This window comes from Ctenopharyngodon idella, chromosome 3, assembly GCF_019924925.1.
Source record: "Ctenopharyngodon idella isolate HZGC_01 chromosome 3, HZGC01, whole genome shotgun sequence".
NCBI lineage: Eukaryota > Metazoa > Chordata > Actinopteri > Cypriniformes > Xenocyprididae > Ctenopharyngodon > Ctenopharyngodon idella.
The window spans coordinates 23731548-23757965 of record NC_067222.1 but is presented as its reverse complement, the minus strand read 5'-3'; the positions used below and the strand labels follow the sequence as shown (position 1 = coordinate 23757965).

The window sequence follows — 26418 nt, the reverse complement described above, 5'->3', positions numbered from 1 at the left end:
AATGAAAACATATATTTAGTAAAACATTAAGTTTTTCCAGACACATTATAAATTTACACAGTAGTACTGTGCTGTTTTGACTTTCTAAAATTATCTTTATCTATTTATCTATCTGCATATGTAAAGGTCAGTCGGCCATCACTAAATAAATAAGGATATGGGCATTTTGTAATAAGGGATTTATTAGAATAAGTTAGAATCAAATAAAGTCTACATTTAATCCAATGCTGTATTTTTAGACTTGTTTAATTTTACAAAATGTAGTTTATGATTAATAAAAATTCAAGTTCTTAATGTTTTTACATAAAACGGCTCCCTGTGACGTTCTGGGAAGGTTAGATTAGTTATAAAATTAAAAACATTAGAGAATATTATGTATAAATTCTTATTTTAAGTTAGGTTAATCACACAAAAACCTCCCTGCAAAAGAGGAACAATAAAAGGAACAGCAATAAAATTAAACTAAAAATGAACATTCCTACAATGTTGAACATCTCCACAATCTTTTAAGCCACATATTCAAGAATTTCCAACCTGAGAATTATCTTGCACCAACTGCTTCTGTTTAGCTATTTTTATTATTATTTTGACAAAAATGTAATCACAAAACCCTTTATATGAGAACACACCAGAAAAATACAGATTACCGCAAAACATCCCATAAATGGAAGTAATTTTCTGACTAGGGCTAAAAAAAGCCCTACACCAGAACAAACATGTGCTTTTTTTATCAGCAACCAGTAATTTCCACTTAGTATCGCCTCTGTCTCTATGGAAACTGTCTTTTCTTTACCTTCAGCAGCACCATGGCAGATCCGCATTCTCGCCATTCAGAAAACAGGCTAGAAGCGCTGGAAACAAATTGAGTGTTATTCCTAGACATATCACACAGGAAAGCTCATTTTGTTTGTATCCTTTTTAATGACTTAATCATTTTCTGTACAAGTTCTATAGCCCATGTGTTAAAGAGATCTCCTGTAATCATTTCACCTGAATGTAATTTGGCCTTTTTTCTGAGCTCCCTGAACAACCATGCTCTCCATCAGCCTTTCAAACATCTCAACTTTGCAATACATTTCAGCACAGGCTGCACACACTTTTCCACACATCTGCAACCGCAGTTGCATTATAGCTCCAGTCCTTCGAACACTGCAGGATGATGACAGTAATTTCATACATTTACCTCAAGTTTCTACCACCAGATACTGAAACACCCCCTAAAAGAGGATACACTAATAAGAATCCAGCATGTGTTGCTGTAAACACATTACATGATAGCCCAGAGTTACAGATGGGCTGAGGATTGATTTTTTCCTCTTCTGTCCATAGATCTTAGTAACCAAGTAAGGAAGGACATAAGGGAATGAAGTGAACACTGAAAACGGAGCGAGAAGTGATTGGCCAGGCACCGGGAAGTGAGGTACTGCACGTCTCCTTGGTTCAGGAGGCCGAGGGAGAGTCCGAGTGAACGCTGGTGTCTAAAGAGGGCTGGCAGTGTGGGAGCACAGAAGATTTCGGTTTTCCCAAAGGGGAAAAAAAAAAAAAACATTACTGGCAAAATCTAGCTTCATCATTCACCACGTTCTTAAGGGTATGCTGGAGATTTTGGTTGTCAATGTAAACATCTTGTGTTGCCTTGTACATAAAATGTTAGTATGCAAAAACAAAAGTAATGCATTCCAGAAAATAAGATGGAGGGAGAAAAGCCTGCTGGATCAGAGGGGGGTGTTTGAGACACTTTACAGTCGTCTAGAAATGTTCTATACAGCTAAAATCTCTTAAAATGTTCTGTACAAGTTTAATACTGGCTCTAAAATACTACCTTCCTGACGACGCACTGCACAATAGACTCCTACCCTGAGATGTAACAAGGAATGCTGGGATAGGTAGTCCTTTTTTACTTATTTTTAAATCTAAAACGAGACTCAAAATTCTCACTGTGACACTGCCAACATTTCCCACCTAGTGGTAAGCATTGATTAAAAAAAAGTCTTAAAAAAGAAAAAGAAAAATTGCAAAAAGAAAAATTAGTGTACAACACAAATATTACAGCGGCAGTAGTAGGTGTAATAATAATGACAGTATCTATTTTTTATGTCCCACTTTCCAATTCACATAGCAAAATTATTATTACCCTAAATAAGAGTTAGTGCTTGTATATACACATGTTGTATAAGTACAATATAGATCAAAAGTGTTGAACAGGAAACAATCAGACGACTTTCCCCGTCAAACCTTCCACAGGTGATGTATTATACACATATATATACTCAGTCATATAAACGTCTGTTGTGTATGTATGTATACAAATGGTCTCTGTACATCAGTCTTGTGCACAGAAACTTGTAACCCAATTCTCTTATGGACATGTACATTATATTTACACAGTGTGCATTATAGAGTCAAGGAGATGGCTTATTCACCTAGCCAGGTTCAATCTCTTTTTAAAAGTAATCTTATCAAGCCTACGTTAAAAACAGACACTGAATTACAGCCCAGTTTAAACCAACTGCAACTTAAATGGCAGCTTGCCCTTATAAGGACAGTGGGCGGAGTTGCTTTAGGTCAGCTGAGCCTCTAGATGGCAGTATGACATGTGGCATTGTTTAAAAAAAATAAACAAAAGAATACAGAATACAAAAATCATTAAAAAAAAAAAAAAAAAAAAAAAAAAACTGCCTCCCGTCCTTGACTCGAATAGAAATGTACAGTTTAAAACCCATCACTGATAGATGTTCTTTTAGTATTGTTTTAGTTACTATCTACATAATTACACAAAAATCAGTTTAATCACCTTTTTAGTTCCTCAGTTTACGCCTCATCTCCCTGAAACAAGTTTCTGCACATGCTACAGCACCTTCTATTGCATCCGACTCGCTCGCTCTGCTCTCGTTAGCAGTAAAATAGAAAAGTAGGACTCATCCTCTGGCTCAGATCCTCTGGCTCAAACTCAAGGGACGCTCAGAGTCAATGAATAATTCTGCCATTATTCACTCACCCTCATGTCATTTCAAACCTGTGTTGTGTTATTTTGTCATTTGTCTGCGATATTAAAGCTTACAGAGGTAGTTCACCTAAAAATGAAATTTTCTGTCATGTCAAACCTGACTTTTTTTAACACTTACTTTCTATGTATAGACAGAAACACTGAGACATTTCGCAAAATATCTTCTATTATGTTTCACAGAAGAACAGTCATAAAGGTTTGGAGCGAAATGCAGGTGAGTATTTTTCATTTTCTAGGCAAACTTTACCTTTAAAGCAGCTTTTTTCCATATAACAAGTTCATAGCTCTAAAAAAAAAAAAAAAAAGATAAAGCGAACTACGTTTGGTTCTGACGCATGAAAAGCTGTTTTGTCGTTAATGCATGAAAGTATTATTAATTTTCAGACCCAAGTTTTGGTCTTTTCAAACAAAGCACTCAAATGGCTTGAGAAGACTCAATATGGCACAAAAGTAAAAAAAAAACTACCTTTTTTTTTTTTTTTTTTAATTTGGATTTTGTGAGAACTCTAGAAAAGGGCTGCTTAAAGATCCTCCAAAAATTCTCCTTCGTGTTCTATGAAAAAAATAACAGTATGTAGATTTTGTAATGACAAGAGAGAGACTAAATAATGATAAGATTTTTCATTTTTTGGCAAACTATTCTTTAAAAAATAAAACCCTCTTGAAATAAATTGCACTAAATGAATTCAGCTTAATATGATCCAGGATTAAGCATAAAATAATATCTGTAAAAAGTTCAAATCTTAAACCTTTAGACGTGCAAGAAAATACCTGGACATGAAAGAGCAGAATTCAATGGGTCTGTCTGACCGTTTAAAATAAAATAAAACTAAAATGGACCAGTCGAGGATGAGCCCAATCTACAGCATTGGCACCACTTGTGTTATTTTCATCCTTTCCCTCCCACACACTCAACAGTATAGCTTTCTGCTCCTGTAACAGTACATCTAATCTTTTCTGTTCCCGATCTAAACCCTGAGCCCTCCCAAATCACTAACCCATCAGAAACCCTGAGATCTATCTTCTTTTAAGTAAAGGTGTGCCCATCTAAATACTGTTTCTCCTCCTCGCCTCCGTTTAACTCTTAAGCGAGCTATGTGAAGGCCTTTTCTCCCCTGCTAAAGCCCACAAAACATTCTGAACTTCCTGCCTGATTTCTATGAGTAGGAGAGGTGGGATCCGTTGGAAATGTGCGACGTCACTGATGTACTCCGGCTCAAACCTCCATCCCCGCCCGACCCACCAGCACCTCCGCCCGAGGCGGTTCTCCGAAGGGGTCCTGGACTGTTTCTCAGAGCCATAAGGCTGGGGCCCCTCACAGCTAAGCTCTCGCCCCTTCCACCGTAGCCACTCTGAGATGAAGAAGAGGAGGAGGAGGACGGGGGAGAAGATGATGAAAGAGAGATGGGTGGAGGAGGAGGAGGTGGAGGGAGGAGAGCAAGGGATTGGGAAGAGGCATGGGAAGAAATGTGATGCGAATGGCCATGAGAGGAGGAAGAAGAAGAGTGGTGACCACCTCCTCCTCCTCCTCCTCCACCACCACCTCCCCACTCCCTCTCTCGGCTGTCGCGGTACAGGTGTGGCGTACTCTGGTGGTGGTAATGCTGCGGCATGTAGCGGAGGTGATGATGCGAGGATGATGATGACGCAGACGAGGCGGAGGAGCGAGAGCTCGGAAAGCCACGGGCACCCATTCCATCTAAATCCCTCTCTCGATCTCTCTCCCGGCTGGAGATTTGCTCCCCTCGGCTGAACCCGGCTGTACTGTTCTGACTTCGCCAGGAGGGCGGCGCCGCTGAGTTTTGGACACCGTGGCTCCACTGGCTGCCTGAGCGAGGCACGGGACGGGATGGCCAGCCCCCGGGGCCGGAGGAAGGAGGGTTGGGGTAACCCTGATTGTAAGCCTCAGCAGGGATTCCGCTCAGTGCCATGTTACTAAAGCCCAGACGCATGCTCTCCGAGTCAAAGGACTCGATTTCTCGAGCTTGGTGCTCAAGCAGAGCCCGGATTCGCTCAGAACGCTCATTCTGCAGAGACAACATCTCCTCCTCAATCTGAAGAAAGACAAAAGGGTGACAAAGAGAGAAAATTAGAAGAGACATTGGATGCCTTTTGATGCTCATTATAGTATCATAGTGTCAGCTTACTGAAATTAATTGATGCCTTTGCACTATTTGAATAAGGACTTGTTGCCTATGTAAAGCATTTCAAAACAGTCACTTAAAAGGTCAATTTTCAGTTAGGATGCTGCTTTAGACGTCAATGTGATACAACTGTTTTTGAAATAACTCACTTATACTTTATTTTAATGTGTTTTAAATTTTAATTTCTATTTTAATAATATTTAGTATTTAAAATGTAATTTATTCCTCTGACGTCAAAGCTGAATTTTCAGCATAATTTCTCCAGTCTTCAGTGTCACATGATCCTTCAGAAATCATTCTAATATGCTGATTTGGTGCTCAAGAAACATTTCTTATTATCAATGATGAAAACTTGGGAAATGGGATTTTTTTGTAGCATTATAAATACCTTTACTGTCACTTTTGATCAATATAATGCATCCTTCCTGAAAATAATAAAAAAAAAAAAAAAAAATATATATATATATATATATATATATATGTAACTATTGAAAGGTAGTGTAAAAATGTGACCCTATTAAGACTGAAATTGAGATTAATACATCAAAAATCTGAAAACTGAATAAATTATCTTTCCATTAATGTATGGTTTGTTAGGATAGGACAATATTTGGCCAAGATACAACTATTTGAAAATCTGGAATCTGAGGGTGCAAAAAAAACAAAATATTGAGAAAATCCTGTTTTGTTTAAAGTTGTCCAAATAAAGTCCTTAGCAACGCATATCTACTGAAAAAAATATATTTTTAATATATTTACGGTAGGAAATTTACAAAATATCTTCATGGAACATGATCTTTACTTAATATCCTAATGATTTTTGGCATAAAAGAAAAATCGATAATTTTGACCCACACAATGTATTGTTGGCTATTGCTACAAATATACCCGTGTGACTTATGACTGGTTTTGTGGTCCAGGGTCACATATTAAGGCAGCTCATTAGATTTTAGAACAGAGCCATCATAAACCATTCATTCACTAATATTCACTCCATTTCGCTCTCTCTCACCCTCTGCTCAAGGAGAGCTCTCCGTATAGACACCCTCTGCTCCAGGTCTTTGGCCTCTCTCTCGTGTTGTGTGTCTGTGTGCATCTTTATTTTGCTCTGATAGGCGTTCAGCAGCTCCAATTCCTGCTGCAGCTGCATGCGCAGTGCTCGGTACTCATCCTCCTGCGTTTCATCCAATCGCAACTTTTGTGAAAACGAAAAGGTGCAATATCAGTAGAGAAGCAGCCAATGAAAAGATTTAGGTCTAATTTGGAGGTTTTACATTATGTATTTATTAATGCCATTTAATAACTGCCTTTATTTTATGCTGATAAAAAACGTATTAGAAAAAGCAACTGAGAAAAAAACTAAAAATTATTCTTTTGATTTTGGGGTGAAACATGATTTGGACATGTTCTTGTCCGGTTTTGTGAGACTGACCCATGCATGTGAATTTATACATATATTATTCTGGTTACTGCAAATCATTTTGCAAGTATTCACCAATAAAAGAGAAACAAAGCATTAAAAAAATGGTCTCTCCTTGCCTTACTCACAGCCTGTGTGGACAGCATGTCTTTGATGGAATGGTCGTACTGTTCGGCCAAGATGGCCAGTTTACGAGTTTGTTCCTCTTTGAGTCTCTTCAGTACGGTTTTATGCTCTGATTTGGGCGTGGTCTCCAGCAGGTGGTTCCGCAGGGCTTTGTATTGCCGTGTCTGAATCTTACACGTGTCTTGGAACTGACGTTTGATCTGGAGCTCTTTCGTCTGATAGAACGAAAAAAACAAACAAACAAAAAAAATATTTGAGCACTCTTTGAAAGTCAACATCCAAACAAACATCTCACATTCACCTGGTGGGTCTGTGTACCTTCGGATAATTTGTTTTCATCACACTTTGTTCTAATTCGCCAAATGGAAACACAATGAAACTAAAACGGATAAACAGCTTGAATATTAGATCTCTACATGTGCGGGAATAAAACTGCCCTTTCCACTGATTGGTCAACCAAATATCAAACCGTGCTGTCATCATTTGTTCCTCAGTTCCGTGCAACAGAATAATAGTCATCCGCTGCTACAGTTCTATGAATTCTTAAAGTGTTTATTGCAACTCCATTTCATCTCTTTCTCATCAAACAACCACACTAACAAATGGCTTGACAAACTGTACCAGGGCAGAGCCTAGACAAAGCTTTCTTCTTTGTAGACATCTACGTGTGCCGTGAAATATTATTTTATCTCATAAATATTAATTTTTCTTCACATCTGCAACCACAACTACTCCTAGCCAACATATTTGAAACACTGCCTGATTTATTTAGCTGTTCAACTATCAAAATCTGTGTGGCATAGCTGCACGACGCACAGGACAGCACAGAGGGACTGCATTTAGGCTACATTGATGTGAAGTGCAGACCAGTATCAATTCAAGTGTACACTTTGAAATAACACTTTGAACAATAAAGACAGAGATGAAGAGTATTTTTATATTTATTGCCATCTATCACTGTAATAAAATAACTTTCCCATAAGGGAAAATATTTGGCCCCTAAAATTGATTTTCAGGGGTGTTTTAACCTAGGATTTTTTTTTGTTCCATTATTCTTATTAAATAAATTCTTAAAAATTTACTCAATCAAATTAGAATTATATGACACTACAGTTTGTCCAAACCTAGTGAGTACCTCACTAAGCATGTAAAAAAATTATCCCCACCTTTAAGCTTTTAGGTTGCTGGCGGACCTCCACAGCATGTTTCTGACGGAGTTCCTGCTCCCGCCGCTTATTATACTCCATTTGGTTGGCCAGTTCACTCTGGTGCTGCGTTCGGATCAGGTCAGCCCGAGTACGCTGAACCAGTGCCAGCTGCCTGAACTCCAGCTCCTGTGTGGACTCATGATGTCTCAACAACATAGCGCACTCCAGATCCTTCTGGGTTTGACGCTTATTCAAGTCCTACAGGGACAAATAAAGACAAAAAAAGAATGGATTATGCAAAGAAAGGGAATAATAGATGAAAAGGCAAAAAAGTGAGGTAGAAAGTAAAAATGAAAGGGAAAAGCACTCACTAACACATGTCCGTCTCACCTCTCTAAGCAGGTCCTGCTCCAGATTGTGTCGCGCGAGCAGCATTTTCCTCTTATACTGTCTGCACTGCAGCTCGTAATACTGCCGTTGTCGCCGTAATAGAGAGGCCTCTTCCTCAGCCTGGATCTGCTGCAGACACTCCTTCTGCCTCAGCAGCCATTCCTGCTTCTCTCGCTTTGGCGTGGACTGGTTCTCACTCAGCTCCTGTTGCCACGGGGAAGGATTTTCAGGGTGGCAAAAGCAAGTTAAAGGGGACTTATTATGCCCCTTTTCATAAGATGTAATATAAGTCTCTGGTGTCCCCAGAATGTGTCTCAAAATACCCCACAGACCATTTATTAAAGGATTAGTTCACTTTCAAATGAAAATGACCCCAAGCTTTACTCACCCTCAAGCCATCCTAGGTGTATATGACTTTCTTCTTTCTGATGAACACAATCGGAGATATATTTAAAAATATCCTGAGCTTTATAAATGGCAGTGAGGGATACCAATGAGTCTGAGTTGAAGAAAGTGTCTCCATCCACATTCATCCATCATAAACATACTCCACACAGCTCCGGGGTTTAATAAAGTCCTTCCGAAGCGAAGCGATGCGTTTGCGTAAAAAAATATCCATATTTAGCAAGTTATGAAGTAACATATCTAGCTTCCGCCACACCGCCTTCCGTGTTCAACTTACGAAGACTTACTTATTAATATATCTCTGATTGTGTTCATCAGAAAGAAGAAAGTCATATACACCTAGGATGGCTTGAGGCTGAGTAAAGCTTGGGCTAATTTTCATTTGAAAGTGAACTTATCCTTTAAAGCTTATCAAATGTGCCTCTATTTAAGTGTGAGCAAAAAATGCAAATGAGCTGCTGCTCCTGGCCCCCTTTCCAGAAGAGGGCAGAACTTTAACAGCTCGTGCTTCGGTTGCTCAACAACAACAAAGCTGGAGAATTTCAAGCAGCCAAAATGACAATTGTCAGAAACGGTGTTCAGCCTTACATTGTTCAAACCGGAGTTGGAAACTGATGGAGAGACTGGACATTTCTGAACGGTTAGTGGATAAATTTATGTAGTTGCTGTGGAGTTGATTCAACTCATCGACTAGCATGTGCCGTCATGTTAATCTTTTTTCCAAATCCAGAGTTGAACTGACCCTCGTTTGTGAAGCTGTCCGGCGTAAAATGATTTGCACAAATATATAACACTTTACCGACTTTCTTCTGCACATTTCCTTTATAAATGAAATTAAACCATGGTGTCCTCAGTGGCTCAGATGCAGAGAGTCTATGAAGACTCTTATGTTCGTTTGTACATCCAACAACAGAACATTTGTAATGTTTTTTGGCGCAGATATTGTATATCTACAGCTGCTATAGCGAGGAAACAAAAATGGCGGACTGCTGCAGCTCACTCAGGGCGTTATCTTTGCCAACAAGGCAGATAATCAACCACTCATGGGCAGGGCTCTTACATACAAGTAAGAGGAAATCACTCATTTGGAGAGACTATTTATGATTTATGGGGATTATAAAAAAAAGGAGTGGGTGGATTTTTACCATTATAGGCTCGTTGCTTGCACACACTGTGGACACGCATGTGTGTTCAAACACTGTATAATAGTGAATTTTGCATAATAGGTAACCTTTAAAGATAGGTAATGGGGTGGATGAATATGATACAAATCAAAAGATGCTTTTATAATTTAATGCTTTATCAAGTACAGTTACTCTGAATTCATAAACATGAAGCTCTGAGAAGAATGGACTCTTTGTGTACCTCCTTTAGCTGCTCCTTGCGTTGCCTGTACTGCCGTTTCTGGGTATCCAGCAGGCTGTTGAGTTCTTTCTTCTGCTGGTTCAAAATGTGCTGCTGAAATTTCTTCTCTTCTGTCTGTGCAGCTTTAATCTGGAAGGAAAAAAAAAAACACCAGATAAATATGTATAAAAAACATATTTTTAAAAACAAATGAATTTTATTTAACAGGGATGCATTAAAATGATCAAAAGTGATAGTTTTGATTTTTAATGCCAAAAAAATTCAAAGACTCCTAAAAAATGTATCGTTTCCACCAAAACATAAAAAGATATATGTAATTTGAAAATGAAATCAGCATATCAGAATAATTTCTGAAGGATTATGTGACACTGAAGACTGGAGTAATGATGCTGAAAATTCAGCTTTGCTATTACAGAAAGAAAAAAAAAAATATATATATAAAATTTTAAATAATACATTTTATTAATACAATATTACGGTTTTATTGTATTTTTGATCAAATAAATGCAGCCTTGTTGAGAATGAGACTTTTTTTCAAAAACACACAAAAAAAATCTTACCAAACCTGCAGTGTATATTATTTATCTTTTTTTTAAACTCTTAGTATTTACACTTTTAATAAAACAATTTAATACACAAACAAATTAAACAGTGAAATTTAAATCGGAGATGATATTTAAGCATCTTTTTCTTAAAAATCCCATTCTTGCACATCGCAAGACAAGGAGGGATCACAAAACATCTAATATCATTATTATTATTATCATTTTTCATAAACCCCTCACCTCTTTTTCCAGGATGGCCTGATGTTTCTTACTCAGCTTGTCTGCTTCACTGCCAAAGTTGTTTCTCTGGGTCTCCAGCTCTTTGTCCAGTCTGAGCTGATGCTCATCCATCTCGGACTTGAGTTTGTTCTCCAGAGCCAGCAGCTGTTTCTGGTGCTGCCTCCTCATGCGCTTGTACCCGGACATCTGCTCCCTCAGAGCTGAGCCCTGTTCATGCTCCTGAATCTGACGGGTCACCTGGAAAGAAAGGGAGAGAGTAGGTTGTCTATCCTAACTTCAGATCTAAATTAAAAATATGGACTCTGAGCTGCGGGTCAGTCAGGTGCTCACCAGAGAAGCTGTTCGGATGGTAGCAAAATGGTCTCGGTTTCTGTGCACCCTCCTCCGAGCGGCCGACGACGGCTGCTGCTGTGACTCCATCTCCGGCTGATAGGGGTCGTCGTAAATATTATCACGTGCCTAATGAACAACAACAAATTAGTTGAGGAAAGGACAGTTTTTGAAGATTGTGTGCTCTCTGGCTTTAATTACGTACAGTGGGGCGGTGTATAATGGAGCTGTTAGAGGTGACAGTCTGTTCTCCCTCCTGCATCATGGCCATCTCAGCACTGTCGTCCGAGCCATCGGCCAGGCTGTTGACTGAGGAACTCTGGGAGCTGGCGCTGATGGACATGGAGGGCACAGACTGAGAGCTCTCCATACTGTTCACAGTGCCTGTCTGCAGGAGGTACTGCTCTGCTTCCTACACACACACACACACACACACAAAAGAAAACTTTTAATGATCTTTTCCTATTTTCTGTGGTGTAGAACAATATAACAAAAGAGCAGAAAATGGGCTGAACTAGATAGAAGGATCAAAGAAGAGAAAGACAAAGGTTGACAAGCCTCTGGATGTACCTCTTCCTCCTCTCCTCCTTCCTGTGTGGGGCCGTTGTGGGTTTCCTGAAACAGGATCTTCTTCATCTTCCTGTACTGCAGGTTGTCCAACTCTCGCACAGCGTCTTTGGTGCGCGTGATCAGATCCATCACTACAGAATGGGGGCGCTCTCGACATAGGAAATGATGCTGCAAAGAGAATACACTGTGTGAACCACAGAGCTATATGTTTAGATGAACTTCATGACCCAATCTCAGTGTTTGTAAACATGGATGAGCTAGAATTACACGGAATAACCGGTTACATGTCATACAAATAATTGCCATTAATGATTTAATAGTCCTTTTTGTCACCTGTAGTACAAGCTTAATCCACATACAGCTTAAAAGATTATTCACTTCCGAATTAAAATTTCCTGATAATTTACTCACTCCCACGTCATCTAAGATGTTTATGTCTTTCTATCTTCATTAAAAAAGAAATTAAGGTTTTTAAGGAAAACATTCCAGGATTTTTCGCCATATAGTGGACTTCAGTGGCTACCAACGGGTTGAAGGTCCAAACTGCAGTTTCAATGCAGCTTCAAAGGGCTCTACACGATCCCAGACAAGGAATAAGTGTTTTATCTAGCAAAACGATCGGTCATTTTCTAAAAATAATAAAATATTTATATACTTTTTAATCACACGTGACATAGGTGGAAGTACTGACCTAGTGTTTACAAAGTTCTTCGCCCTACCCTACTCTGCTGCTGGGTCAGTACTGCCGCCTTCGTCAAGCGTGTCCTTTCCAACTTGATTACCTAATGCACATCGCAGAGCTAGTGCAAGATGAGCATTTGTGGTTAAAGTTTATAATTTTATTTTTTTGGGAAATGACAGACCGTTTCACTAGATTAGACTCTTAATCCTCGGCTGGGATCGTGTAGAGCGCTTCGAAGCTGCACTGAAACTGCAATTTGGACATTCAACCTGTTGGTAGACGTTGAAGTCCATTATATGAAGACAGACAGACAAATATTTTGGATGACATGGGGGTGAGTAAATTATCAAGAAATTTTAATTCTGAAGTGAAATAATCCTTTAAACCCTTGAACATTACTTTTCTTATACTTTTTACTCCAACAGTGAAAATACACCAAACATAGCATGCCTGAATATTCTGGGATGGATGGTAAGTACGGGTGCCTAGTAGCTAGTGGTTGAATTTTATTTAAAATAAAACCCTTTTTTTATTTTATTTAAAATAAAAAACCTATAAAAAAAAAAATCCAAAAACGCTCTACCCCATTTGACAAAGACTTGCAATTTCTCATAGGTCTTGCCATGAAATTATTTTCAGTTTTTGACATTTCATCACAAGACATTTCTACATTCCAGTGGAATATAAAGTGCACAATAATAGCAGTTATTTCAAACTTATCACAAAAAAGACGATTATGTAATTACAGGCCTAGCTAGAACAAGGAAGTGTGTTTTCAAGCCTCACATTGAGCAGCACATCTGAGGTAGGCCTGTCCTGAGGGATCTTTTGAAGACAAGAGTCCACAAAGTTACGGAAGTAGTCCGACCTGCATTTTAAAGGGGGAAAGAGAAAAGAACAAGTTTAACACACACGCACATACACAGAAAACATAAAAAGACAAGCATGCAGAAAAACATGACAATGCAATAAATATAAAAGCAGTCATTTAAAATTCAGTATCAAACATTTTAAACTGATGAATGGAGTCAATGGACACTGGCCATTTTGAAAGTCTTTGTGAAAGACTTCCAGTAAGCAACTTAAACAGAGTTGTACAAAAGTAATTGATTATGTGGATTTATTTTTCTTAGGCTAGTAATCAAACACATCATATAGTTTTACTTTGGCTGACGGCTGCTTTTAGACTTGACTATAAATGAGAGAGCATTGAAACTGACAGTGCCTAAAAAAAAAAAAAAAAAAAAAAAAAAAAAAAAAAAAAAACTCATATGTGACAGACACAAATACATGACTTCTTGTCATGTTGATCTCCTCCTCATGGCATCCACAAGCTCTGAATAAGTGTCTCAGCAGAGAGAGAGAGAGACAGAGGCAGAGAGAGAGGCAGAGAGAGAGAGAGAGAGAGAGAGAGAGAGAGAGAGAGAGAGAGGTTTCATCTTGACCTAACATTATCTTCTTAGAGTAAGAGAACATTCCCTCTCGATTAATCATAAATTCATATTATGTTGCTGCTGTTATTTAACACTACTAAATTCTATTATTACAATTGGAGTTATTTACCTAGCAGTTAATAAAATGGGCCCATACATTGCAAAACAGAAAAACAAATAAATTGATTGCAAATGCAAGAGAGATAGAAAGACAAAACCAAACAGTTAAGATAAGACAATGAAATAACAGGAGAAAAAAAATGTAGACCAAAGTTCTCACCAATGGTTTGACGCCAGGACAGGGCTTTCGTTTTGCGCAATGTGGTATAAGGCACTCATAGCATTCATATTGAACAAGGGCGGCTTCCTTTCAGCTAGAGAGAGACAAACAGAAATATAAAACCAGTGCAAGCACACAGACACAAAAAGAGAATTAAGTCAGAATAAAAAGATGAGAGACCAGAATTAGTGCTACAAACAGAGACCAAGAGGTATGAGTGAATAAATGAAAGCACTAGGAGTTAGAGGGAGACGCAAAGAGTGGGTGAGACCAAGAGAAAGAGGAGTAGAAGTTAGCTTACAACCCAAAGCAGCTTAGACACTAAAACCCAAATCCCTTTCCCTAGCAAGAGACGTAGACACAACACAGACTCGCAAGCACCAAAACACGCTGGCCTAAATAAACCCTCTTAATACCCGAGATGGCCTGAAGTTTCAGGGGTCAGTGGGAGGTGGGAAGTCATGGATCAGTTTCAACACATCACAAACCTAGTTCGATGCAGGTGATGCCGAGAGACCAGACGTCCACCTTCCCGTCGTACTGCCCCTCGTCCATGGCTAGGATCACTTCTGGGGCCATCCTAAACACGAGAGGGGATGGATCATGGTAAACACTACTTTCTATGCTCCCTTGAAAGAAATAAAAGCACAATCTACTGCACAGACACACTTTAATATTCACAATACAGGTTCCTCTCAGTTTACATAGACCATTTAAGGACAAAAGGCAGATATTATGGCCAACATTGTGAATGTTGCAATATTTAATGTGCTTTTTATTTGGCAATTATGTTTCCTAAAGGTTGTGTTATTAGACTTGTTTGGCAATCCCTGACATGACTTGCAAGTATGAGTTTTAAAACATTTGAATAGTATCTGAGGTTTACATTTTAGCAGCAAAAATTGTGTTAGAGGTGGAAGGTTCAATTCATCTATGCAAACTAAAGTAACTAAATTAGTTCACTGATTCAGTTAAAAACTCTACTCTGATTCTAAGATTCATTTGTTGTCAATCAAAAAGTTAATGGAAATCTCTGTGAGGTGTTCATCTCATATTAAAATGTTTTGGTAATAAACAGTAATTTTACATAATGTGTTTACAATGTTAACTAATGTTCAAAAGTTTGGGGTGACCAATTTAAAATACAGTAAAAACGGTAATATTGGGGAATATTAGTATAATTAAAAAAAAAAAAAAAAAAAAAAGCCACACCACGGATAATATAACTATTAAGTTTTAATAATCATTATAATTCTATGAGAATACAGAAATCCACACCACAAGTATAACGATAATGACACAGTGGAACAATATCGATGGAATGATTTTTTTTTTCCTCCAGCTAATGAGTGAATAAAAAAAAAAATAAAAAAACATTGACAGCCAATCAGAATCCACCCCAACTTAAGTTCAACCCTATAAAGTGGCAGATGACGTAACTATGTGTTTGCAGGTGTGAATGCTAATATAGTCTTATATATAGCATGGGACTTAAAGGGTTAGTTCACCCAAAAATAAAAATTCTGTCATTAATTACTCACCCTCATGTCGTTCCAGACCCGTAAGACCTTCGTTCATATTCGGAACACAAATTAAGATATTTTTGATGAAATCCGATGGCTCAGTGAGGCCTGCATTGCCAGCAAAATCATTTCCTTTTTCAATGCCCAGAAAGGTACTAAAGACGTATTTAAAACAGTAGACAGTTCATGTGACTACAGTGGTTCAACCTTAATATTATAAAGCGACGAGAATACGTTTTGTGTGCCAAAAAACGAAATAGCAACTTTATTCAACAATATCTAGTGATGGCCGATTTCAAAACACTGCTTCATGAAGCTTCGAAACTTTACGATTCTTTTGTTTTGAATCAGTGGTTCGGAGCGCGTATCAAACTGCCAAAGTCACATGAACCACTGAAATTTTGAAACACTTATGACGTAACAAGCCTCATTTACTGAAATCACGTGATTTTGATGCTCTGAACCACAGATTTGAAACAAATGATTCGTAAAAAGCTTCAAAGCTTAATAAAGCAGTGTTTTGAAATCGCCCATCACTAGATATTGTTGAATAAAGTTGGTATTTTGTTTTTTTTTGGCGCACAAAAAGTATTCTCATCACTTTATAATATTAAGGTTGAACCACTGTAGTCACATGAACTGTTTTAAAAATGTTTTTAGAACCTTTCTGGGCACTGAAAAAGGAAATGATCTTGCTGTCAATGGAGGCCTTACTGAGCCATCGGATTTTATCAAAAATATCTTAATTTGTGTTCTGAAGATGAACAAAGGTCTTATGGGTGTGGAACGACATGAGGGTGAGTGATAAATGACATAACTTTCATTTTTGGGTGAACTAACCCTATAAGAACGGTGTCAAGCAGGTGTCTCATTAGAATTTGCTCGTTCCATTCTCCTCTTGGCCCGCCCTGCTTCAAACTACAGTTACGTTAATAAAACTTCAATACATTAGCTCATCCATGAACATGATTGCTGAGTCCGAATGCTTTCCATTGGCTGTGGAGGTGAAGACGACAACTCCCATGATTCCACTCATTCACGGCGTCATCTAGTAGTTAAACTTACATATTGTGCCTTTAACCAAATAATAAATGTATTTACAACTTACCAGTAAGGTGTACCCACAAAAGAGTTGGCAGGAGAAACGATTGAGGCAGAGCCAAAATCTCCAAGCTTCACCTGACCAGGCTCAGTTAGCAGAATATTCCCTGCCTTCACATCTCTGGAAAAAGAAAAGAAATAAAATGAAATAAGGATCTGTGCAGCTTTTATTGCTGAAAATAAATATATAATGACAACGGAGTAAAAAAACTTACAAAGGACTTACAAAAGAACAGCCCAATGAAAATCTCAAAGTGAGTAGGTGTAAGAACAGAAATTCAAGGAAAGGGTCAGTGGTCTCACCTGTGTATCATGTTATGAGAGTGAAGGTAGGCGAGGCCCTGAAGTGCACCGTGGGTAATAGCAGCTATTTCCACCTCCTGCAGAGGCTTTTTATGCACTGTGGGAGAAAAAGAAAAAAGAAAATACCTCACCGTGGGAAAATAACAGAAATCTGATGATTACAATATTTACACCTGCATGTTTCCCTGTGAACAAATACAGCACAGCAAAAACAAATGGACACCTCTAATGTCAGACAGGGCAGCTGAGGAAGAGCATAACAGCTTTATTTAAAAAGAAGGGAGGACGTGAGGAAGGGTAAACACGAACTACTCACCCTCTAAAAGATCAGAGGCTGATCCTAGACAGTATTCCATCACCAGCTAACAGGAGAGACAGACAACATTAGCACACGTCAGACAAACACATCGCTCACAGGCATATGCATATGCGCTTACCCATGCTGTGTGCTCTCTGAGGTAGCACCCTTTGTATTCGATGGTATTGGGGTGTCTGAGCTTCTGCAAGAACTTCACCTCCTTTATGATGTCCTGCCATTTCTGTGGGCCAAGAGAGAGAACACACCAAACAGTAGCAAAAATGTGGTTTGTTTCCGTGAATAAGTTTGAACTGTGTCTTCAATACTGTTGAGATACAAGTTGTATTTTGATTCTGACCTCATTGGACTGCTTGCCACTGAACGACATCTTCTTGATGGCAACCACTTCATTTGAACGCACATCATGAGCCTGAGTAAAAAAATATGGTCATATAGAGCCTTATAACACACATACATACTAGGGATGTGCAAGACAAGTCGACTAAACGGTACAGCTGATACTAGTCGACACTGAAAACAATAGCCGATTACATGGAGACAAAAAAAAAAAAAAAAACACAAGATTTTATCGTTCAGTTTACTGTCATTTTAATGTTACTGTGATGAGCAGAACGCGGCCCAGAGCCGTGAAAATGGAGCAAGGCCGGTGGCGCGAGTGTTAAATGAACGTCACCTGCGCGGAAGTGTGCGCCGCATCGGACAGTGGAGGACAAGAGGACCAGGCCTGGGACATTTAAGTTGCGTGTTGTTTATGTATATCGGCCATGATGCACCTGCCGTTTACTTTCGTTTTATTTACTTTGTAAATAAAACTTACGTTTACAGTTCGCCGGTCCTCCCTTGTTCCCTGAGCTTTGAACTTTGCTACATGCATATTTGAAGGCATTTTAAATAACACATTAAAATAAAACACTGGGGAAAATAATACCTTAAGAGGTACTCATTAATTTTACCTCAGATCTCCTATGCCTTTTCTTCCTGCCAGCCATGGCGAGGTCAGAAATGACTACTCGAAAGACAAGCAAGGCGTGGAGAATTTCGAATTAGAAAAAAAACAGAAAAGTTTTCTGGAAGCTGTAACAAGTCAAACTGGAATAATTCCACTGGAGCCATGCGCAACCATATTCAGCACATGCACATATGTGTGATAGCCGAAGCAAGCAAATGCCCATCGCGTCATTCACTTCAACTCTGAAAAAAAATATCTTATCTCCGAGATGACAGCAACAGACATGTTCCCACTCAGTTTTTTAAGGGAGAAGGCTTCCTGAAAAGTCATAATGCAAGGCAAGCATACTGCATATTTATGACCCATTTTTAGCAGCATTAATTATGGGATTTGACTGTTTTATTCATTGTTTCAAATGGATCATATATACGCACAAGTCTTTAGGGGGTTTCTTACTTTAGACCAGTTGACTACTCGGTTACAAAACGTCTGTTTAAACGACTGTAAAATTAGTCGAAGCGCACATCCCTAGTACATACACATCCATGGATAAATATTGCCATTGTTTGCTCACAAAGTACACAGCTCCAAAGCTGCCATGACCGATTTCCCGGAGATCAGTGAAGAGCTTCTCAGGATCATCTCTGTAGAAGAGCTCAGACACCTCTGAGTCCTTCAGGGTCCCAGTACGCACACTGGCAGGCATGGCTGGCTCCTGAGACAGAGAAAAATAAAGAGAGAGAACTAGTAACTATGCATGTATGCTGAATAAGCAATCCTGTTGTATTATGTTCATCTGCAACAGCACAAAAACAAGGCACTGAGTCAGGGAACTTCTCAACAGGCTATCTATTCATTCATTAAGACATCAGTCTGGATCAACCATTAACTCCGAGTAGAATCAGTATTCTAACGTTTCTGTTCTTGCGGTCCTTATTAAACAATACCATTCTGAAAATGGTTTAATTAGAAAAAAATACCTGTTAATAATGTTATTTTAATTTAGCCTATACTTTATACAAATTTATAATCAGACTTGTGCAACATTTCACTCACAAAAGACATAAGATAATTAAGCTTTAACATTTAATGCACAACATTGTAAAACCACAACAGAATTACTTGCATTGATTACAAAGCATAGACAACCTATAAAGAAAAAAATATTGACCTGTTTATTGAACCACTGGACAGACTAATACTGCCTTGTACTCTTGACTTATTAGATGACTTGACATAGAAGTACTGACTGACAAGATTTTCTTAGTCATGACCCATCTAAAAAGTGCTTTACTTCATGTCACTAAACAAGTCTCTAAACATGTTTTAACTTCATGCTAAATATCCCTCTGTACTGCCTTTGGGTGCTTCTTTGTGGTTATTCAAGACAAAGCTTGTTGTGGCAGTGACAATTAAAATGTCTTGCCTATGACGACTTGACAGCTGACTGAGCGCGGGCATTTCACTCATGTTGGATCCGTCTACGTCACATTGGCATATGCTGTACTATTCGAATTCATGAGGAGTTGACTTTTCCAAAATAAAATATTAAAGAGAACGATAAAATAACACTAACTGGCTAATGGCAATTTCAAATAAGCGTTTCTGTACAGAACAATTAAACGTGATTTCATTTTAGTTTTTGTTACTGTTAAATTTGTTCTTTTTTTTTTTTTTTTTCGTTCCTTAAACTGGTTCACAGCCCTGATTTGAATAAAAAAAATCTCAGAGCCAATAAAAATAGCTTTAGATGAGTAAATAGTCACCTTGTGGCATTAAGAAAAATAGTGACAACGATGTAGCCTCAGTGACATGAGTGATTGAAACATATATTGTCTTATAAGACAACATCTGTTCCAAATCATGAGTCACCTAATGATTATCTCAGTGCAAAAATTCGCCAACTCCAAAACACTATATTCCTCGCACCAAGTCAACAAATGAGAGAGAGAAAAAAAAAAAAAAAAAAAGACTTGTTTATCAGGTGTTGCTTGCACAAACATGAACAGGGAAACAGTTAAGCAACTACCTACCTACCTTTTACCTAGCAAAAAGTTAAATATGGACCCCGTGTGCACCTGATAACACCTAGCACAGTTTAAATCCAACCAAACTACAGATAACCAAGGGGGGGGGGGAGAGAAAAAAAAACAAAAAAACAACATGAATGCATACAATACCAAGAGATAAAAATAGAGATTTTTTTTAAAAAATAAAATAACAATAAATCACCAAATTGGGAGCAAATGCCATTTTTTAAAAAAAGGTTTGTTTGGTTGGGGTGAAAGTGGCTTTCAGAAACTGAACCAAATGTGAAAATATTCAAAATGTCACTCTAAACTTGTGAACTCCTCTCATCTCTTCTCTTCTCTGGCTTGACTTATATGCCACAATCTGGCATCTGCAGCACACTATAAAAGACTCAGAAGACTGTGACCCAGTTAGAAGTTGTGAGACTCTGTGCAGCGCATTAATAAAGAAGATGCTGTAATCTGCCCTGGTTGGATGGAGTTTCAAAATCAGATGTTTGGTTCCTTTTTTCATCTTCTTATAATTAATGCATCCAATTCTGTTTGTTCACACTATTTGAATTGCCAACCAGAGAAAACCCAACCATCACATTCAATGCATCACACATCTGGTTTACTCACATCCAAACACATAATCCAAAATGTACACACTGATCAAAACGTAAAGAACATCCTGAAGGACTTTCTAATTTGCATATGCATTTCAAATTCACAGTGGAAATGTAAATATCTATTTAGGCTTTAGGCTGATTGAGGTGGTTTAGTAGAAAGTTTGTGAGGGAGCGAAAAACAACATTGGGTTAAACTGTGCAGCAATTAACTATTTTGATTACAGATTCATCTGTTGGTTAGTTATTTGATTATTACTTTTAAAAAAGCTGAATCACATTATTCAAGATCTTGAGAAATGTTCCAATAAACAATTTGCAAATTAAAGGTTTAAAAAAAAAAAAAAAAAAGCCAGAATAATTAATAGCAACAAGTTACTGTAAATTTCTCTTCATGTAAATATAATGCTATTAAATGTTTTTATAAAAACACCTATATGTACATACAGAAATTAATAGCACTGAACAGAACACCACCAGCAAAGTCAAAGCAGACGACAGAAACCTGGCCAGATGAACCCATTCATTTGATCTCCTATGCTCTGGTGACGATAATCAATACTGAAATCTGATCTGAATCTTTACTGGCTAGTTGATGCAGCCCATCTAAACTGTAATAAAAAAACACTCAAACACAGACACATTGGAGACACATTATCTTGCTTATCAGACAGGTGGAGTCAGGTGGTTGCAATTTTTTGAGATTCTTGTATTGTTATCTTGATGTTCTCACTGGCTCCTGAGGCTCAAGCTTTTATAAGAGTACAAATACAATTCAACCAATTCTATGCACTTTATCACCACCCCTGACTTCATTGAGTCTGTTGCAGAACTTTAAAAATCACAAAACACTAAACTGTTAATAAAATATCTGTCAAATCACCAAAAATTATATCTGAAACACTGTAAACTAAACTGACATCACAATAGGCTGTCAGTCTGAGGTCAAGGCCTGAAGATTTAAGAAGACCCTGATATACTTCAAGCGAAATTGAAGAACAAACTGGTGAGATGTCATTTTGAACAAAATGAGGCCAAAAACGAAGTTCGTTTTGTCTTCATTTCAGGAGTTCGGAAAAGTTCGCTCTGGCCTGTAAACACCATCGAACTACCACTGGTCTGTGGTGATGATGTAACAGGTAGGTGTGCCTTTGAGGCTCCGCCTTCTTTACATGGAAATGTTCTCCACTTCATTTCTTCTGTTCAGTCCATCGAGGTCGGGCGTTCGTGAGTAAAAACATGACCACGCTGAGAACCGCTTTATACTAGAAAATGAAGTTGTAATTCTAATTGAAAAAGACACTGACACTGTTTTTCATGTTTAATACTGTAAAGCTGCTTGCTTTTAAACAATCTATTGTATAAAGTCATATATAAATAAACACAATGTGACTTTACTGGAGTGCCGAATTGCAGAGCTCGTGCAAACATCCACATCTCTATGATTGGATGCTTTACTGTTTTTTTTCCCCCCCATCGCTGTCATTTTTGTTGTGCGTTTACTTTATTGAAAGGAAAGCGCACAGTACATATTTACTTATTCATCTAAAGCCTCTCTCAGTACCATGGGCGGCGCCAGGATGTTTGCTAACAGTATATTGCTGCTCAAATATTTCAAACTTCTTTTTAACCCAACGCGAAGAACGAAAAAGTGAGAAAAACTTTGCAGTGAATATATCCGGGACTTTACACTCAACACATTTAAAGACATCTAAATGAACAGAAACCACATGGACATTCAATTTAAGACATGGGTGAGGTCCATAAAGTCAACATTAAATGCAGTTTGAAACCTATTTTACTTCGGTAAATCGATAAGTTTCTGAATGAAATGCAATATTAAATGGGGAAAAAGTGGGCGGGACTTGATTTGATCCATTGGGAACTGACAATGGAGTCAGACTGTTGGAGGAGAGGTCAAAAATTAAAGGATTTTTGACATCAGCAGAAAAAGGAAATTTGTTTCCTTATGCAAAATATTACCAAGACAACATTGTTTGTAAAAGGAATAACATGCATTAAAGGTGCGGTAAGTAGATTTTGAACAACGCTGTTGGACATTGTTGATATTTGAAATCAACCCAAACAAACCCACCCTCTCTTCATTACTCCGCCTCCAAAACTCACACTCCAGACCTAACCACCCTGCTCCGAGTTGGTCTCGAACCCCGGCCCGATCACTGCTGGCATGCGAGGCGAATGCACTACCAATGACGCTAAACACCTCATTCTCTAGCAGTCGTCAGTGTGCAGTAGTTTAACTGCAAAACTTCCACTATCTGGCCACTGTTACACACGCAATGCGAGTGGATGTCTGTTTATCACAGTTGACGCGCAACAAAATGCTTCATGAAAAATAAAGCGCAGTTGATGAACGAACGACAAAGAAGCACAAAAAATGAATGTAGAGTACACAAGAGTAAATACAAAGTGTTCGTTGTTAGTCGCAAACAGCACAGCAGCTCCAGACAATCAAAACCGTGTTACTCACATGTGAAGGAATCAAAGCAGTTTTCAGGCCTTCCCACTTAGCTCTCTCCAGCGCTGGAAAGTTTTTCTAATATAAACTTGGTCCTAAAGCGCTTGCCCAGTCATAAACCTTCATTCCAGTGATATTCTTTTGTATTGTGTCCCATCTCTCGTTCTGCAGTTTTTTCTCTTATTTTCAAATCTCCCGCTTGCTCTTTCTCTCTCCTCGACCGTTATACGCCTCCTAATGCTGATTGGTTAGACGTTTGTCATTGCTGTCGGCCCAACTAACTTCCAAACAGTGTAGTTGAAAAAATACATACCCCACCTTTAAGAAAGCAAATAGTGTTTATTTATTTTACATTGTCTTTACAGTCGTGATGGAACAGAAGTAACAACAAATCTTTTCTTTGGTATTGTGATGTACCTTTTGAGTGTAATGGATTATCGGGGGGAAAAAAAGAAAAAAAAGAAATGAAGGGCGTGGAGCTGGTTCTATGCATCAGCTGTTGATTGGAATTTAAGATGTGGGTGTTGCACTCAAAAGTGGAGGCAGATGAACAAGCTTGCAAGAGATTTTAAGTTGACTAAATGATTGGAGAAATCCTGCATATATCACCAGAGAGAAGTCTGTTATTTTTCGCTTCCAGGTCCAGTTATTATGATATTTTGACTAAACATTACAAGGTCAATTTAATTTTTTTTTTTTTTTTTTTGGATGATTGTGAATTGTTCACAATCATCATAATAAATGACAAGCATTTAGAAAACAGACAAGGTGAATTTTCAGTTCATGCCAGCAACTTAAAATATATTTGACATGGTCAACAACACAATGATAGACACGGCAGTTCCTGACAAACGTGTTGGGACAGTCAGCTCAGAAAACAACTCTAGAAAAAGAGATGCTCAGATTAAAATATAAGGTTTCAACCAGACACCCCTGCACAATAAGACAGACGGTGACTCAATCACACCGCAGGAGACAAGCAACTGTACTCATAAGTTCATCTGAGTTTCAAAGCTTTTAGCAGCACAGAAAACTTTCTGGTTGCTGTAATGAAGACTAGAAAACACATCAAGGAAAAGCACGTCATCTGAGCTCTGTGGATGACCACCAGAGCTTCAACAGCATGATTACAGGGTGTTGGGGGTCTATGGGATGGAAAAGTCTACTTCGCATTTCCTGTTTAAAGAAAAAAAAATGTTCACTCAAGATCTAAGGGAAACCCACAGCTGCTAACCAACCCATAAACAGACTCTTTACAACAGTAGGTCTTAATCCTGATGATCATACTGCACATTTTGGATGTCTCTTATTTAAAGAGTTAGTTCACCCAAAAATGAAAATTCTGTCGAATTACTCACCCTCGTGTTGTTTTAAACCCATAAGACTTTCGTTTTCTCTGAAACACAAGTGAAGATATCTTTAAAGCAATCAGAGATTTCTGATGCTCCGTTGAAAGTCCACATAAACAAACCTTTGATGACTCAAAGTTCATAAAAACATTAATCAATTTTATATAAAATTAGGATTAAATGGCTTGATTCATATGGATTACATTTACAATGTTTTATGAACTTTTTGAATTGTCAAAGTTTTGGTTTAACAGACTTTGAAAGGAAGGACAGAAAGGTTTAATTAAAAAGATATATTCATTTGTGTTTCAAAGACGTACAAAAGTCATATAGGTTTGGAACGACATGAGGCGGGTGAGTAAATGATGGCAGAATTTTCATTTTTTGGGTGGACTAACCCTTTAACCCCACTTGATTTATATGTTCAGCTCACAAGTAGATGCTCCAAGAGCTGAACTGGGTGTGTCATCCACAATGTGCTGCAACCAGCATTGGGAACTACAGCTTTACAAAGTATTGATGAGGTTTTTGACCCCTCCTCCTAGTTACAGTCTACTAACATTGGATGACAAAATATCATGTATTGATTACACTTGCCCTAATGTGGTATTATTGTACTTAAATGGTACCCAGTAATGTTCTTCCTTCCAGTCACTGAGTGCACTTAAGTCTATAATGTGTTTGTGTAGTTTAAGCACACCTTTCACACCACTAAAACCTTTCCTGTGGACTTTGTGTAGTGTGGAGCACTTTTGTTGGCCTCGGAGCTGAATGAATTGTCAAGTGTGGTTAAAATGCATAAAGAGTTGCATACTATTGTATAAATGCTAATTAGGGATGGGGGCACAATCAGTTTCCGGTGTTCTGCTGGAAAGGGGGAAACTAAACAATAGAGAAACATCCCGGCTGTCTCTAAAAAAACCCAGAGAAATGCATTTTGGGGAAATAGAGGAAAAATAGTGTCACTGATGCTTTTTTTAGTTAGGCAGCTCACTAGGTCTTGAGACACATGCACAAACTAGTGTTATGCATGTAATACAAACCCTTGATTATATATTGTTATGATGGAAGATGTCCGGCTAGTTCATGACAGACTCAAGATGAGCGTCTGTCAACAGAAAAGTCTGAGTCTTATCCAGCTATAAATGTCTCACAAATCACTATTAGATTTCAAACTCAAAAGTGCTTAAAATGCAGTTTGTCTTACCGTGGCGTGCTGCGATCCTCCTCTTTATTCCTTGTGAATAAACAGTTATCCGGCTTCCTCCGCAAATAACCGTAGCGTTTGCAGTTTTTTGCCCGCTGCGACGTTTCAAATCAATACACGGTCCATTTTTCTACCAACGTCCGCCTTCTAACGTGCAGAAGAACATAAGTTATATATATGAATGTCCTAAAACTCTTTAGTGCCTATGAAGTCTTTATCTCACTCTCTCGCTAACGGTTCGTTAGCCAGCTAGCCAACTGTTTCCACTTTGAATACGGGCCGCGGCTGGTGTACCTGCTCGCCCGCTCCTGCGCCTATCATATTGCACAGTTACATCCGCACTTTTGATTCTCGATATGATTTGAAGACCAATTTTATTCTGTGTCTGATTGTCTTTCTATCTAACCCCCTTTTTTGTCCAGGAAACGCAAAATGGCTACGTGGGGCGGGAGCCAACCGGAAGGA

General features: G+C 38.3%; 1 protein-coding gene across 2 annotated transcripts; it reads right to left on the bottom strand.

Annotated features, from left to right (window-relative positions):
* Positions 1-898: 898 nt before the first annotated feature.
* Positions 899-26408, bottom strand: taok2a (TAO kinase 2a). 2 transcript variants are annotated; one of them, XM_051886715.1, is made up of 20 exons: positions 25954-26408; positions 18855-18995; positions 17669-17740; positions 17450-17551; positions 17329-17374; positions 17013-17109; positions 16717-16830; positions 14574-14665; positions 14086-14179; positions 13159-13240; positions 11691-11858; positions 11326-11532; positions 11121-11249; positions 10791-11027; positions 10006-10134; positions 8236-8439; positions 7864-8103; positions 6691-6912; positions 6164-6346; positions 899-5061 (listed from the first exon to the last, which is right to left on the bottom strand). In XM_051886715.1, exons 2-20 carry the CDS (start codon positions 18984-18986, stop codon positions 4165-4167), a joined length of 3447 nt encoding a protein of 1148 aa, XP_051742675.1. In that variant the 5' UTR covers positions 18987-18995; positions 25954-26408; the 3' UTR covers positions 899-4164. The 2 variants fall into 2 exon arrangements, with proteins under 2 accessions (XP_051742675.1, XP_051742677.1); XM_051886717.1 differs by having other exon boundaries at positions 6700-6912.
* Positions 26409-26418: the final 10 nt, after the last annotated feature.